Below are 16,908 nucleotides of genomic sequence, written 5' to 3' on the forward strand. Positions count from 1 at the left end.
TCGCCCGGCTAGTTTTGTATTTTTAGTAGAGACGGGGTTTCACCGTGTTAGCCAGGATGGTCTTGATCTCCTGACCTAGTGATCCGCCCGTCTCGGCCTCTCAAAGTTCTGGGATTACAGGCTTGAGCCGCCGCGCCCGGCTCTTTAGATACTTTTATATTGCGACAACCATACCACTTGTATTACTCTGTATTGTTTTAATAAACACTTGGTATTTCTACATCATCTCAGTAATTACACACTGAAGCATCTGCCAAGAACATTTTCAGGATAATTTAAAATACATCAATACATCATCAAAACACTGTTGGAACATTCAGATTAAATGTTCCAGATTAAATTCAGATTAAACAGACAGATGGTTTGTAGTTTGGCTCTCACAGAGAAGACTGGATGGCACATCTTTGCTTTTGGATTGGGTTTCTCAGATTATTTCCCAACTCCCTTCACAGGAGGAATGTAAACAAACATTTTGCTCTCTCACACATGCTCTTCTTGGCAGGATTCCAGGCTCCACAGCTACTGCAAGACCAGCAAGTATTTCCGCTCCCTGGACATCTTGGGCGTCAGTTCCAAAATCAAAATGAAACGCTAATTGAGTAGGAATTGATGGCTTTGAATGTGGGATTTTCAAAAATTTCTCTAGTAACTTAAAATTTATTCTATTTATTGCGATGTGCTATAGAGTATTTCTGTATCTATTCTCAAATTCTGTTTACTGCTGCTAAAGTTCCTGTCCCAATTTTCATTTCACAACTCATCCCAAAACATGCTTTAAGTTTATTTATGCACATACATGAAATGTTACAATTCTTTCTAGCAATCTTTACATTAATATTAATCTCATTATCTTACCAAGTTATTTAACCACCAAAATGAAGGATTTGAACTGATGATAATTTCTGCCAGTTACAATATTCTTTGTCAGGTCCATGTAAATTATGGACCTCTATGGAAAAGAAGACAGTTGGATCTCTTGCAGCGATGCTGGTCTGTCCTTCTTCAGGCTTTGGAGTCACATCTTCACACTGCTTATGATTACCTGTATAATTATATTAGAGATGCCAATCCTTGCCTTCCACTAACCTTCCAAGAGAGCTTGTGGTAATTTGTTACATCAGCAATAGAAAATTAACACACTCCTGTGGCAAACATGGCCATCTAAGGTCTGCGAGCAGACATATCTCCCTCTTTGATCTCAGCCTGGAAAAGCTCATCAATTTTAAGAAGCCATAAGATTAGATTAGGTTCACCTGGATAATCCAAGCTAATCTTCCCATCCCAAGACCTTTAACTGAATCACATCTACAAAATCCATTTTTGCTATGTAAAGCAACATATTTCGAGATTCCAGGGATTAGGAGCGGACTTCTTTGAGGGTCATTATTCTGCCTGCAAGGCAGAGGATAACTCCCCCAAACTGAATCAAGTATATCATCTCCCTGGATAAGCTGAATTTAGAATATGGTACTTTGTGAAGATGTAATGTAAAATCTGCCTGGCTTGCAGAGACATACATAGAGAGGGAAGCAGAGGAAAGTGACTCCCTGTGACCCTTAGAGATTGATAGGGTTACCTTTGGACATTCCAGATGTTGCTGCAGGCCTGCCATGGCCCTCTGATACTAGAACTCTGGCTGTCAATAATGTGACAACTGCTCTTCCCACCTGCCCATCTAAATGCTTAGAAGGTGGGGCAAAGGGTAAGCACAGAGTGGTTGCCAGATGGTATTAAGAAAGATCTCCTGACTGTATGGAGTTTATCCCAAAGTGCTTTCAGTATTTCATGGAGCCATATGCTCAAAATGTGATGGAAGCTCATAAGTGGATACTACATTTCCAAAGTCATTAGGGCCTTGAAAACAAGGTAGTAGTGGCTATAATTCCCTCAATAAATGCTAGGTCTCCATATGCAAGAGATGATTAAACAAAAAAAATGACTAAAAGGGTGTATTAAAGGGAAAAAAAGGTATTCAATATTGTTTGTCCATACTGTTGATTGCATATATACCTTTCAATTCCATCTCATCTTTCTTGATAAATCCTTTTTGGGGGGTGACTGATAATTTTATTTTGGGATTGATAACAGGTTTTTTATTTTATTTATTTATTTTTTCTATTTCAATAGGTTTTGGAGGAACAAGTGGTGTTTGGTCACAAGAATAAGTCCTTTGGTGGTGATTTCTGAGATTTTGGTACACCCATCACTTGAGCAATGTACACTGTACATAATGAGTAGATTTTTATCCCTGACTCCCTCCCACCTTTATCACTGAATCCTCAAAGTCCATTGTATCATTCTTTTGCTTTTGTGACCTCATAGCTCATCTCCTACTTATGAGTGAGAAAATATGATATTTGGTTTTTCATTCCTGAGTTACTTCACTTAGAATAATGGTCTCCAATTCCACCCATCTTGCTGCCAAGGCCATTATTTAGTTCCTTTTTATGGCTGAGTAGTATTCCATAGTGTTTGTGTGTGTATGTATTTTCTTTATCTAGTCAATCATTGGTGGGCATTTGGGCTGGCACCATATTTTTGCAATTGTGAATTGTGCTACAAACATGCATGTGCAAGTATCTCTTTCTTATAATGACTGCTTTTCCTCTGGGTAGATACCAAGTAATGGAATTGCTGGATCAAATAGTAGATCTTCTGTTAGTTCTTTAAGGAATCTCCTCACTTTTTTCCATAGTGGTTGTACTAGTTTACATTCCAACCAATAGTGTCAAAGTGTTCCCTGTTTACTGTATCCACACCAACAGGTATTATTTTTTGATTTTTTGATTATTGCTATTCTTGAAGTAGTAGGGAGACATCATATTGTGGTTTTGATTTGCATTTCCCTGATCATTAGGAATATTGAGCATTTTGCCATTTGTTTCTTTTCCTTTGAGAATCGCCTACTCATGTCCTTAGCCCACTTTTGAATGGGATTGTTTGTTTTTCTCTTGCTGATCTGTTTGAGTTCTTTGTAGATTCTGGATATGAGTCCTTTGTCAGATGTATAGATTGCCAAGATTTTCTCCCACTCCGTGGGTTGTCTGTTTAATCTGCTAATTATTTCTTTTGCTGTGCAGAAGTTTTTTAGTTTAATTAAGTCTCATCTATTTATCGTTGTTTTTGTTGCATTTGATTTTGGGTTTTTGGTCATGAAGTCTCTGCCCACGCCAATGTCTAGAAGGGTTTTTCCAATGTTATCTTCTAGAATGTTTATGATTTCAGGTATTTGATTTAAGTCTTTGATCCAGCTTGAGTTGATTTTTGTATAAGTTGAGAGATGAGGATCCTTTTTCATTCCTCTACATGTGGCTTGCCAACTATCCCAGCACCATTTGTTGAATAGGGTGCCCTTTCCCCACTTTATGTTTTTCTTTGCTTTGTCAAAGATCAGTTGGCTGTAAGTATTTGGGTTTATTTCTGAGTTCTCTATTCTGTTCCACTGGTCTACAAGCCTGTTTTTATACCAGTACCATGCTGTTTTGGTGACTATAGCATTGTAGTATAATTTGAAGTTGGGTAATGTAATGCTTCTAGGTTTGTTCTTTTCCCTTAGTCTTACTTTTGCTATGTGAGGACTTTTTTGGTTCCATATGCATTTTATATTGCTTTTACTAGTTCTATGAAGAATTACAGTGCATTTTGGTGGGAATTTCAATAAATTTGTAGATTGCTTTTGGCAGTATGGTCATTTTCACAATATTGATTCTACCCATTCATGAGCAGAAGTGTTTCCATTTGTTTGTGTCATCTATGATTTTTTTCAGCAGTGTTTTGTAGTTTTCCTTGTAGAGGTATTTCACCTCCTTTGTTATGAATATTCCAAAGAATTTAATTTTTTTTTGTAGCTATTATAAAAGGGGTTGAGTTCTTGGTTTGATTCTCAGTTTGGTCACTGTTGGTATATAGCAGGGCTACTGATTAGTGAACATTACTTTTGTATCCTGAAACTTTGCTGAATTCATTTACCAGTTCTAGGAGCTTTTTGGATGAGTCTTTAGGGTTTTCTATGTATATGATCATGTCATCAGCAAACAGCAACAGTCTGACTTCCTCTTTACTGGTCTGGATGCCCTTTATTTCTTTCTCTTATCCGATTGCTGTAAGACTTGCAGTACTGTATCAAATAGAAGTGGTGAAAGTGGGCACCTTCATCTTGTGCCAGTTCTCAGGGGAATGCTTTCAACTTTTCCCCATTCAGGATTATGTGGGCTGTGGATTTGTCATCAATGGCTTTTATTACCATAAGGTATATGCCTTTTATGCCGATTTTGCTGAGGGTTTTAATCATAAAGAATGCTAAATTTTGTCAAATCCTTTTTCTGCATCTATTGACATGATCATGTGATTTTTGTTTTTAATTCTGTTTATTACTTATATCACATTTATTGACTTGTATATGTTAAACCTTCCCTGCATTCCTGGTATGAAACCCACTTTCCATGGTGGATTATCTTTTGGATATACTGTTGGATTCAGGTCACTAGCATTTTGTTGAGAATTTTTGTATCTATGTTCATCAGAGATACTGGTCTGTAGTTTTCTTTTTTTGTTATATCCTTTCCTGGTTTTGGTATTAGGGTGACATTGGCTTCATAAAATGACTTAAGGAAGATTCCCTCTTTCTCTATCATTTGGAATAGTGTCAATAGGATTGGTACCAATTCTTCTTTGAATGTTTCATATAATTCAGCTGTGAATCCGTCTGGTCCAGGGCTGTTATTGGTCTGTTTAGAGTTTCTATTACTTCCTGGTTTAATCTAGGCCAGGTGTATCTTTCCAAGAATTTATCCATCTCCTCTAGGTTTCCTAGTTTATGCACAAAAACATGTTCATATTTTAAATCTATGAAGTTAATTGATGTTAATTATATTTCAACAAAATTGTTTAAAGAGAAAAAAAAAAAGTTCATAGTAGCCTTGAATGATCTTTTGTATTTTTGTGGTATTGGTTGTAATTTTTCCCATTTCATTTCTAATTGAGCTTATTTGGATCGCCCCTCTTCTTTTCATGGTTAACTTTGTCAATGGTCTATCAATATTATTTATCTTTTCAAAGAAATAGCTTTTTAAAATTTATCTTTCGTATTGTTTTTGTTTCAATTTCATTTAGTTCTGCTCTGATCTTGGTTATTTCTTTTCTGCTGGGTTTGGGTTTGGTTTGTTATTGTTTCTCTATCTCCTTGAGGTGTGACTTGAGATTGTCTATTTGTGTTCTTTCAGTCTTTTTGATGGGGACATTTAATGAATGCTATGAACTTTCCTCCTGGTATCATTTTGCTGTATCCTAGAGGTTTTGATAGGTTGTATCACTATTCTCATTCAGTTCAAATAACTTTTTAATTTCCATCTTGATTTCACTGTTGGCCCAATGACCATCCAGGAGCAGATAATTTAATTTTCATGTATTTGCTTATTTTTGAGGGTTCCTTTTGGAGTTGATTTCAAATTTTATTCCACTGTGGTCTGAGAGAGTATTTGCCATAATTGCGATTTTCTTAAATTTATTGAGACTTGTCTTTTCACCTATCATATGGTCTACCTTGGAGAATGTTCCATGTGCTGATGAATAGAATATATATTCTGCAGTTGTTGGGTAGAATGGTCTATACATATCTGGTAAGTCCATTTGTTGTAGGCTACAGTTTACATCCATTGTTTCTTTGTTGACTTTCTGTCTTGATGACGTGTCTAGTGCTGTCAGTGGAGTATTGAAGTCTCCTACTATTACTGTGTTGCTATGTCATTTCTTAGGTCTAGCAGTAACTGTTTTATAAATTTGGGACCTCCAGTGTTAGGTGCTTATATATTTAGGATTGTGATATTTTCCTGTTGGAATAGTTCTTTCTTTTATCATTATATAATGTACTTCCTTGTCTTTTTTAACTTCTGTTGCTTTAAAGTTTGTTTTGTCTGATATAGGAATAGCTACTCTTGCTTGCTTTTGGTTTTCATTTGCATGGAACATCTTTTTCCAACCCTTTACCTTAAGTTTATGTGAGTCTTTATGTGTCAGGTGAGTCTCGTGAAGACAGTAGATACTTTGTTGGTGAATTCTTATCCATTCTGCCATTCTATATATTTTGAGTGGAGCATTTAGGTCATTTACATTCAATGTTAGTATTCAGATATGAGGTGCAATTCTATTCATCATGCCATTGTTACCTGTATACTTTTTTTTTCCATTATGTTGTTGTTTTACAGGTTCTGTAAGATTTATGCTTTAAAGAGGTTCTGTTTTAATGTGTTTCCAGGATTTGTTTCAAGATTTAGAGCTCCTTTTAGCAGTTCTTATAGTGCTGGCTTAGTAATGATGAATTCTCTCAGCATTTGTTTGTCTGAAAAGGACTGTATCTTTCCTTCATTTATGAAGCTTAGTTTTGCTGGATACAAAATTCTTGGCTGATAATTGTTTTGTTTAAGTAGTCTAAAGAATGGACCCCAATCCCTTCTAGCTTGTAGGGTTTCTGCTGAGAAATCTGCTGTTATTCTGACAGGTTTTCCTTTATAGGTTACCTGCTGCTTTTGCCTCACAGCTCTTAAGATTCTTCCCTTTGTCTTGACTTTAGATAACCTGATGACTATGTGCCTGGGAGGTGATCTTTTTGTGATGAATTTCTCAGGTGTTCTTTCAGCTTCTTATATTTGTATATCTAGGTCTGTAGCAAGGCCAGGGAAGTTTCCCTTGTTTATTCCTTCAAATATGTTTTGCAACTTTTAGATTTCTCTTCTTCTGCAGGAACACCAATTATTCTGAGGTTTGGTCATTTAACATAATCGCAAATTTCTTGCAGGCTTTGTCCTTTTCTAAAAATTCTTTTTTGGCTGGGTGCGGTGGCTCAAGCCTGTAATCCCTGCACTTTGGGAGGCCGAGACGGGCGGATCACGAGGTCAGGAGATCGAGACCATCCTGGCTAACACGGTGAAACCCCGACTCTACTAAAAAATACAAAAAACTAGCCGGGACCAGTGGCGGGCGCCTGTAGTCCCAGCTACTCGGGAGGCTGAGGCAGGAGAATGGCGTAAACCCAGGAGGCGGAGCTTGCAGTGAGCTGAGATCTGGCCACTGCACTCCAGCCTGGGCAACAGAGCTAGAGAGCTCCGTCTCTTTTGTATTTGTTGAATTGTGTTAATTTAAAAGCCTTGTTTTTGAGAAGTTCTTTTTTCTACTTGTTTGATTCTATTGCTGAGACTTTCCAATGCATTTTGCAATTCTCTCTATCCTTCAACTTCAGAAGTGTTGATTGTTTTTCTCTTATGTTATCTATTTCGCTAGATATTTTCCCATTCTTACCCTGTATTGTTTTTTTGATTACTATAAGTTGGACTTCACCTTTCTCTGGTGCCTCCTTGATTAGTCTAATAATCAACCTTCTGATTTCTTTTTATGGCAATTCAGAGATTTCATCTTGGTTTGCATCCGTGATTGGTAATCTAGCAGGATCTTTTGGGGGTGTTGAAGAATCTTATTTTGTCATATTACCATAATTGCTTTTCTGGTTTCTTCTCATTTAGGTAGATTACATCAGAGGGAAGATCTAGAACTCAAGGGCTGCTGTTCAAATTCTTTTGTCCTATAGGATGCTCCCTTGATGTAGTGTTCTCCCCTTTTCCCAAAGGATGCGGCTTCCTGAGACCTGAACTGTAGTGATTGCTTTTTCTCTTCTGGATCTAGCAAACCAGTGGAACTACCTGGCTTTTGACTGGTCCTGGGGAGTGTATTCAAAGAGTCCTGTGATGTGATCCATCTTCAGGTCTCTTGGCCATGGATACCAGCACCTGCTCCAGTGGAGGTAGCAGGAGAATGAAGTGGATTCTGTGAGGGTCCTTGTATGTATTTTTGTTAAGTGTGATGGTGTTGTGTTGGTTGGCCTCCAGCCAGGAGGTGATGATTTCACGAGCACCTCAGCTACAATAGTCTAGGGAGGATCAGGTGGTGGGCAGGACCATGGTACCCCCTAACAGATTACATCCTTTTCTTCAGCTACCAGGCTGGGTAGAGAAAGACCATCAACTAGGGGCAGGGTTAGACATGTCTGAGCTTAGACTCTCCTTGGTCAGGGCTTGTTGTGGCTGCTTTGGGGGATGAGGATGTAGTTCCCAGGCCAATGTAGTTCCCAGGCCAACTAGTTCCCCCAGTTATGTTCCCAGGGGGATTATAGCTGTCTCTCCTGTGTCACACAGGTCATCAGGGGAGTGGGGGAAAGCTGGCAGCCACAGGCCCCACACAGCTCCCACGCAGCCCACAGTCTGAAGGGCCGGTCTCACTCCCACCATGAACCCCCAACAAAAATGAGTTTATTTCCTTCCAGTCAACTGGTGAGCAGAGCTGAGAAATTGCCCCAGGCTATAAGCCCCCCAACTGAGAAACCAAGCTGGCTCACAGTTCCTCTTTCCAATTCTAGAGGAAGCTTTGCTCACAGAGCCTGGAGCAGCAATTCACTTCCTTCAAAGGGTCTGAGGATTCTCTCTGCTTTCCTGGTATGTCCCTGCAGTAGTTCTTGGAGCAAAAGTTCACAATGAACAGTCCATGAACTGCTCTGTTCATCCGAGTAGCAGGTGCAAGTTAATCCTGCCTCCTATTCTCCTCCATTTTGTCTCCCGATGACCCATTTTTCTTAATACATCTTAATAAAATATCTTTCTTTCAAGATTTCCTTGCTCTAAAAGTAGAAGTCATTTCTTTAATTTAATCAACAAATATCCAAGTACTCACTCTGTGCCAGGCATTGAGTTAAGAGCTGAGAATGCACAAAGAAAAGACGGAATAGGATCTTCCTCCTTTGAATTCCACGTCAAACTCTTCTCCTGGCATGACCACTTCCTGCTTCCCAGAAAGGAGGGTTCTCTATCTTGTCTACCTGACCACAGCCAATCCCACTGCTAATCTGTAAACACTTAAAGAGGAGACACCGGATCTTCTGGATTATGGGACTACTCATAGAACAGTGACTGTCCTAACACAAATGAGCATAAGAATTCAACAATCACTCATTAAACACCTACTGTATACATGGAGCTAGGTACAGTTGATTATATAAATGAAATTTAAGAACATCCCTGACTAGAAATTTCCAGTAGAAATTAGGAGACTGATCTCTACACTAAAAATACAGGGTGACAAAAGGGAACAGACCCTAAACCACAGGAGGGATGTCAGTATGACAGGGATGCAGAGACATGAAGCGTGACAGTGAGATAGAGTTAATATAACTCCACGAGGGTGACCTTGTCCTGGGTCTCAAATTTTGGGTAGGATTTGAATGGGCCAGAGGGACAGAAAAGAAGAGAAAGGGCATGATGAGCAAGAGCTTGAATGTTAAATAGATTCCTCTTTGGGGGACCAAGGAGATACAAGCTTCTAAAGCACATAGGCCTTGTGTTGGAGAATGGGGAGGAGTAGGTGGATGAGGAGGTTGAAGCCAGATTATGAAGCCTTGAATGCTGAATATCAGATCTGGGGCTATATTTGTACCTTGATACATTTCAGAAGCAACTGAAATCGTAGGACCTTCCTTGCTTCTCTATTGGGTGAAAGTTTCTCAGTCTTGGTGTGAGTCTCAGTGCCTATGTAGTTAAAGCTTACTGAAATGTTCCCTTTCCAATTCTAGAGAGATATGTCCTTTCTGTTGACATGTTCATGTTGACAGACTGCATCTGATTAAATAGCTGCCTGTGTAATGCCTCCAAGTGTGGATAAAAGAAAAATCAAACTCATATTCTTGGACAGCCATGCATAGACCAGTTACATTGATCAAAAGGCAATAGAAATGATCCAGTGAGGATTTGTCTGAATTTCCCACAATTATTTAAAATCTACCTCAAATACCTATTCCTCTACAATGCCTCCCCTGAGTCCTTCATTCTGAATAGTACCTCTGTCTCTGCTCCCAAAGCACTAACTGATCCCTGTGATAGCGCACTTCCCCGCCAGGCTGATATGTAGACTTGGCTGCCTGTGTATCTTTTCTCCATTGACTGTGAGCTTCCTTTTAGGAATAATAATTGTAGCTAGCATTTAGTAGGGTGCTCCTACCTGCTAAACTCCATCATCAGTGCTTTACATAGATTATATCATTTATTCAATAAACAGTCCTTTAAAACAGTGCTATAGTCACTAAACAGTCCTTTAAAATAGTGCTATATTCACTAAACAGTCCTTTAAAATGGTGCTATATTCACTAAACAGTCCTTTAAAATAGTGGAATTATTCTTCTTCATCTTACAAGTAAACAAACTAAGGCAAAAAAGAAAGTGAAATAATAAGTGCCAGTATGCAGAGCTAGTAAGGAATAGGGTCTGCCAAGTCCCAAAAGGCATGCCATCACTGCTGCCCCAAACTGCCTGTGGCACAGATAGAGGTCATGTCTTATTCATCCCTGCCATCCACTGGACCCAGCTTAGTGCCTGACACACAGAGGGGCTGAGTCAATGCTGATTGGTTTGAGGTGCAGCAAAAATGCCTAGCAGGGTGAGCACCTTTGCTGTGATTGAGTATCTGATTCTCTATGAAGAGAAGGGGAGTCCTGAGTCAAACACATTCTTCTGGCTCCTGACTCTCACCTTTATTTGCCCTGCTTCTTTGCTCCTCCTTCTTCCTAACTGCACCATTTGGATTCAAAGCTGGAGCTTAGTGCAGACAAAGGGAAAACAGAACTTTGAACGACCACTGTGGGATTATGAGAGGAGAAACAAGAAATTTGACAGCTGAGGAATAAAGTGAGGAGAAGAGAAAGTGATTAAGCTTTATCACTTTAACTTAATATTTAACCTAATGAAAACAAAATCTTATCTGAAATTTGAAAAATCAATGTATTGATTGTTGGTTCATTGCCCTCTTCTTTATGATTTGACAGTCTGAGAATAATCTGATGGGTGTGGCTTAAAGATGTGGATCATGTGTGGAACTGGAATTGGGTGTTATTCAAGCAAAAAAAATAATAAATACCTGTACAATACACCTGCTTTATGCACTTGAGCAGGGAAGAAATCCACAGGGACTCACCTGTCTCCTGGTCTGCAGAGAAGACAGAATCAACATGAGCACAGCAGGAAAAGTAAGCAAAAAATATATTACTGTTGGAACTATATGCTCATCAGTATAACAAAGGAAGGAATACAGTATTTGATTAACAATTTAAAATTCATACCTAAATTAGAAATGATACACTGAAATATGATATGCAATATATGCTACAATATGGAATGTATACTGAACTACAGTGAAAATAAGCTATTCCTAAATACCTTCAAAAAGAATGTATAGAATCTGTATCTATTGTTTATTTCCTACATTAAAGACATTTGCAATAAAGTCATAGATTATTCCAAGCTAATCATGATTAATTTGTAAAGCCAAAGTTAGAAATGTCTTTCATCAAGAAGTTTTCTTTATATTAAAGTACCATAATTTCAATGTATTATTATTTGTATTTATATTTTTTTGTGAACACGAGAAAGTCTGATGAAAGTTTTATAAGAGGATTTGATTTAGAAGACTTTGAAGTACCCTTTTAACCTTAACATAAAAAACTTTACAAAATGCTCATTGGTCTCACAGCATTAGAATCATGAAGGTTAAGCAAGACAACATCAACATTCAAATTCTGATTTAAAAGGGTCTAGCAGGACACAATTCTGGCAATTTCCAGAGTAATCCTATGGAACAGTATCTTCCCCATATAAAAATCAATATGGTCTTACAGAAAATTAATAATACAATTTGAATCACTTATCAGCACTAGGAACACAGATATTTGGTTTTGCCTTCCATAAATCTCTTAATTGTCCAATGTGTTTACAGGTGCACAAAAATGCATGTGGTAATACAATATAATCAATTGATATTTTAACTGCCTAATTACAAAAATTTGTGCAACAATTTCCAGTCCTTTTTTGTGTTAGCAGTGTATTGCACGGTAAAATATCTCACTATGATAACTCAATTTAAAGGCTCTGAGGCTTCTCTATACACTCTGTGACAAAACAGGCTCATATCAATAAGACTGGTTGGAAATCACATGAGTATCCCATTGGTACTGTTCTTATTCCACCTCACTTTCATTCATTACTGATTAATATATACATTCCACGTAGAAAATAATTAACAAAAAAATTAAATTTACCAAACTCAACTTAAAAAGAAATAATGAGTTCCTAGAGCAAAAGTATAAACCAATCATATTAATGGAAATAATAACTGATGAAATAGACAATTATTCCTCCCCTCTTGGGCACAACATCAATAACTCAGTTTGTTGTCAGCATTTCATTTATGTTTATCCATCCTGCATTATATTTTCCTCAAATGCTAAATGGTGACAATACTAACATCTATTTTGTAAAGTAGTTGCGTTGTGATAATTCAATAAATTAATACTATAAAGAACTTAAAATAGCATTTGGTATATAGAAATAAGTCAGTAAATATTAGCCACTATTATTATTGTTGCTATTTAACTTTTTGCTAACTTTTTACTGCCACCAAGTAGTGAAAACATAAGGTTAGATTCATCTTTATTCTCTGGAAAGCCAGCTTTGGGACTTTAGAGAAATTATTTAATCACTGAGTCAATGGATCCTCAATTATTTCAGCTGTAAAATAAAGCCAGTAATTCAATAGCACTGTCCTGGTAGCATCCTTATGAGGTTTAAAAATAATGCATGTTGTTTACAGCAACACAATTTGCAATTACAAAAATACAGAACCAACCTAAATGCCCATCAACAAAAGAGTAGATAAAGAAAATATGGTGTGTGTATACCATGGAATACTACTCAGCCATTAAATAGAATAAAATAAAATAACGGCCTTTGCAGCAACTTGGATGGAGCTGAAGACCATTATTCTAAGTAATTCAGAAATGGAAAACCAGACATCATATGTTCTCATGTATAAGAGGGAGTTAAGCTATGAGGATACAAAGGCATAAAAATGATATCATGAACTTTGGGAACTTGAGGGGGAAGATTGAAAGGGAAGGTGAAAGATAAAAGACTACATATTGGGTTCAGTGTACACTGCTTGAGTGAAGGGTGCACCAAAATCTGAGAAATCACCACTAAAGAGCTTACCCAGGTAACCAGAAAACACCTGCACCCCCAAAACTATTGAAATTAAAGATAAATTTTATAAATAAATATAATGCATATAACTCACCCAGCACAGGCCACAATGTGCCTGTCGCATCATAGGCACTTGATAATCAGGAACTTCTACTATTAGTACCTTACTTCCAAGTATTCTGACATTTATTTTGCATTGATCATGTTGAACATTCTGCAAAGTTGAATAATTTGACAAATAAATCATGACAATGAATTGTCAGAAGAATACATTTCAATTGAATTTTTATCATAATTGCAATTTTGTTGATTCTGGAAAGAGTTCTGTGAATTGTACATGCTTAACCACAATGACAACAGATATTACAGTACACTACCAAGCACTGGAAATTATGTGTTCATCTTTTATTTTTAAGAACATCTATGGATAAGATCTGCTAGCTAGAAATTCAAACACACAGTGTCTCCAATTTTGAAATATGTATGTGTAGGTCTGAGTGTATACACACACACACACACACACACACACACAAAACCAACTCCAACCTTTGTAATTTGGGGCTCAAGTCAAAGCTGGAAGGAGTCTCTACGCATAGATCAGATAACAGTACAGGCTCTCAAAGCTAAGTTGCAAATGGGTGTTGGAAGAAGTAACACACAGAAGTGGTGGAGAGAGAAAATTAAAAGAGGAGAATAGGGAAAGAGAGAGAGAAAGAGATGCCATCCCAGGCGGGAAGATAAATGTATCCTTATAAAGTCAGATCCTTTTGGCCTAAGCAGAAAATTGAGCAAGAAAGCAGTGTATTTTATTTGAACAGACACTGACTCTGTTAGCAAAATGAAGGTGACTTAGAATTTCATGTACCAGCCAATAATTGTGGGTGAAGAGATGTTTTTAGCACAGCATTAGGAAATGTCAGGATTAAACAACTTTGGAGAAAACAACAACAACAACATAAGGATGGCTTTAATGAATATATTCCATTTTATCTCAGTGTGTTATTATAGTTAACTGTTTATCTTTCTTTATGTTATTCCTTTTTTAAAATATATTTTTTTCTCTTTATAAATCAGAGGTGATCATTTCTATGGAGCACTTGTTAGGTACCAGACATGGGACTAGATGTTGCATGTACAAAGATTAAATGACACAATGTCTGACTGCAAGTGTGCGAACACACTGGTACCAACTCTCTGTTTGCTTTTCTAGGTAATCAAATGCAAAGCAGCTGTGCTATGGGAGTTAAAGAAACCCTTTTCCATTGAGGAGGTGGAGGTTGCCCCTCCCAAGGCCCATGAAGTTCGTATTAAGGTGAAATACATTTTTCCATTTGTATTTAAGTTTTAAAAATGCAGAAAAGTTAAAAAATGGAAACAACCAAAACTCCTGAGTCATTTTTATATAATCATCCAGAAAATACTTGTTTTCAAAGAAAGTTATAAATATAAATTTTTAAATTTTTAAAAAGTGCATACAGTGTAATTCCAGTAAAATACAAAAGAATTTATGTGTTTGTACAGAAAAAAAATTCAAAGGGATATATATCAAGACTTCAGAATCAATTAGCATTAGATATTTTTATGTATTAATTTGCAATTTCTACTACTTTTTTTTAAAAGCATGCATTCTTGTATATTATTTAAGACTTCACTATTTCAAGATCAGTTAGTTCACAGATTATTCTAAATTGTTTACTTCAAGAATGGAAGGTAGAGGAGGGTTTCAGCCTGGTTAACCTTGAGGATAAACTGAATCTTTCATATTTGGGAATAGTAGGGATTATTAGCAAAACCCTTGAAAACATTTTGGAAGCACAATTTCAGGAAACTGGGATTTTTAAATTCACCTGAGACTCATAATCTTTTGGGAATCTAAACATCTTCTCTTCACTCTGTAGATGGCGGCTGTAGGAATCTGTAGCACTGATGACCACGTGGTTAGTGGTAACATGGTGACCCCACTTCCTGTGATTTTAGGCCATGAGGCAGCCGGCATCGTGGAGAGTGTTGGAGAAGGGGTGACTACAGTCGAACCAGGTACAGGATTCACACTCAGGAAACATGCTCATTCACGATCCTAAGATTTTCCCGCCTGGATGAGGAAACCAGCAATGAGGGACGAAAGCACTTGCAGAAGGTCACCGCGCAGCCAGGACTTCAGGGGTTTCCTCTTTCCCTCTCTGCCTGCCTGACTCAAGCATGTATGTCTTCAGGCAGGCATGTATTCTACCCTTCAATCATTATGTACTGAGCATCTGCTAGATGCCAGGCACCAGGTTGGAGCCTGGAGATACGTGAGGATCAAAAGGGACACAGTGCCTACCAGTGTGGCATTCATAATCTAATAACTTCATGTTAGTGTTGCTGAACACGGTCTTCTTCTATCAGGGCCCAGACAACTAGAAATGGGAGGAGGGAAAAAAACATAAGTATGGAAACTGTTCTGTGCTGAGTTCACAAGGTGGAGGCTACACGGCTACAACTGAATAAACATGACCTTTTCTTAGGTGACCTATGCAGCCACGTCACCAATTTCCTCTTCCAACATGGTCACTCTTCCTGAGCATGGAATCAATGAAACTGACTAGGTGAAAGGAAATGAAAGAAACAGAAGGAGCCATCCACCATCAACAATGTCTGCCTTATTACCTTCAGCCATGCTTAAATGTGACTGGTTACAGATTACTAATTATAAAAGGAGAATAACTAGGACATTTCCATACCATCATTTTCACATGAATTTTACCTACAAAATGTTACGGGGCAACCATTTTTCTTGGACTTGTGGAATAGGTAGCATAGGTAATTAAAAATAAAAATTATGTTTAATTCTAAAAAATCACTTTCATTTTATTTTGTTTTGTTTTATTTTTATTTTTATTTATTTTATTTATTTATTTATTTATTTTTGAGATGGAGCCTCGCTCTGTCGCCCAGACTGGAGTACAGTGGCGCAATCTCAGCTCACTGTAACTTCCACCTCCCGGGTTCACGCCATTCTCCTGCCTCAGCCTACGGAGTAGCTGGGACCACAGGCGCCCACCACCATGACCAGCTAATTTTTTGTATTTTTAGTAGAGACGGGGTTTCACCATATTAGTCAGGATGGTCTCAATCTCCTGACCTCATGATCTGCCCACCTCGGCCTCCCAAAATGCTGGGATTACAGTCTAGAAAATCACTTTAGGCACTAGATTGGACCTGCCACTTCACCAAATACTTATTTGAACTGTGAACAGAAAAATAAAATGAACTGTCCAATTTGGGTTTCAGCTCCTACTAATTTCTTTAGTAGTAATAAATTAATAACTACTAAATAATAACTAATAACTGATAAACTACCACTAATAACTACTAAATAATACTAATAATCACTAACTAGTTAGTAATAAGTTAATAACAAAATGACACCCTTACTTTTTACCTGTGCTCACTCCACTATAACAGGAAAAGTAGATAATTCACAAATTACCAGCTAAAAACATTTCAAAGTCAGTTCTTAACCTAAAAGTCCCTAACTTACTGTGGAGGGTTGAAATTTCCAGAGGAATTTCTGGAATTGTTCTTTGTCCCATTTTTGATAGTTTTCCTCAAAAAAAGAACTAAGATCATTTTTTAAAAGCATTCATTTCATAATAAAGATAAACCTAGTCACTTTGAAAAGAAAAGAAGTAGTTCAAAATTCTCATTTTTATTGTAAATCAAACTATAACAAAAAACAGGTCTTACCAACATCTAGTGGCACTATTATACCCTACTTTCAACTAAAATTTATATTTATGCTTACATTAAGATTTAAATAGTTAAGGATTAAATTAAACATTTGTAAAGCCTCCAGGAGAAA

General features: G+C 37.3%; 1 protein-coding gene across 1 annotated transcript in view; it reads left to right on the forward strand.

Moving 5' to 3' along the window:
* Positions 1–10,931: 10,931 nt before the first annotated feature.
* The window catches only part of LOC105532362 (alcohol dehydrogenase 1A), a 19,916-nt gene continuing 13,939 nt past the window's right edge, over positions 10,932–16,908 (forward strand). The window contains exons 1-3 of the mRNA XM_011970545.1: positions 10,932–11,056; positions 14,275–14,376; positions 14,963–15,101. Coding sequence (XP_011825935.1) covers positions 11,039–11,056; positions 14,275–14,376; positions 14,963–15,101 — 259 coding nt within the window. The 5' untranslated portion in view covers positions 10,932–11,038. The remainder of the gene's footprint in view (positions 11,057–14,274; positions 14,377–14,962; positions 15,102–16,908) is intronic.

The sequence above is a fragment of the Mandrillus leucophaeus genome, unplaced genomic scaffold (genome assembly GCF_000951045.1).
Source record: "Mandrillus leucophaeus isolate KB7577 unplaced genomic scaffold, Mleu.le_1.0 Scaffold951, whole genome shotgun sequence".
In the NCBI taxonomy this organism is placed as follows: domain Eukaryota; kingdom Metazoa; phylum Chordata; class Mammalia; order Primates; family Cercopithecidae; genus Mandrillus; species Mandrillus leucophaeus.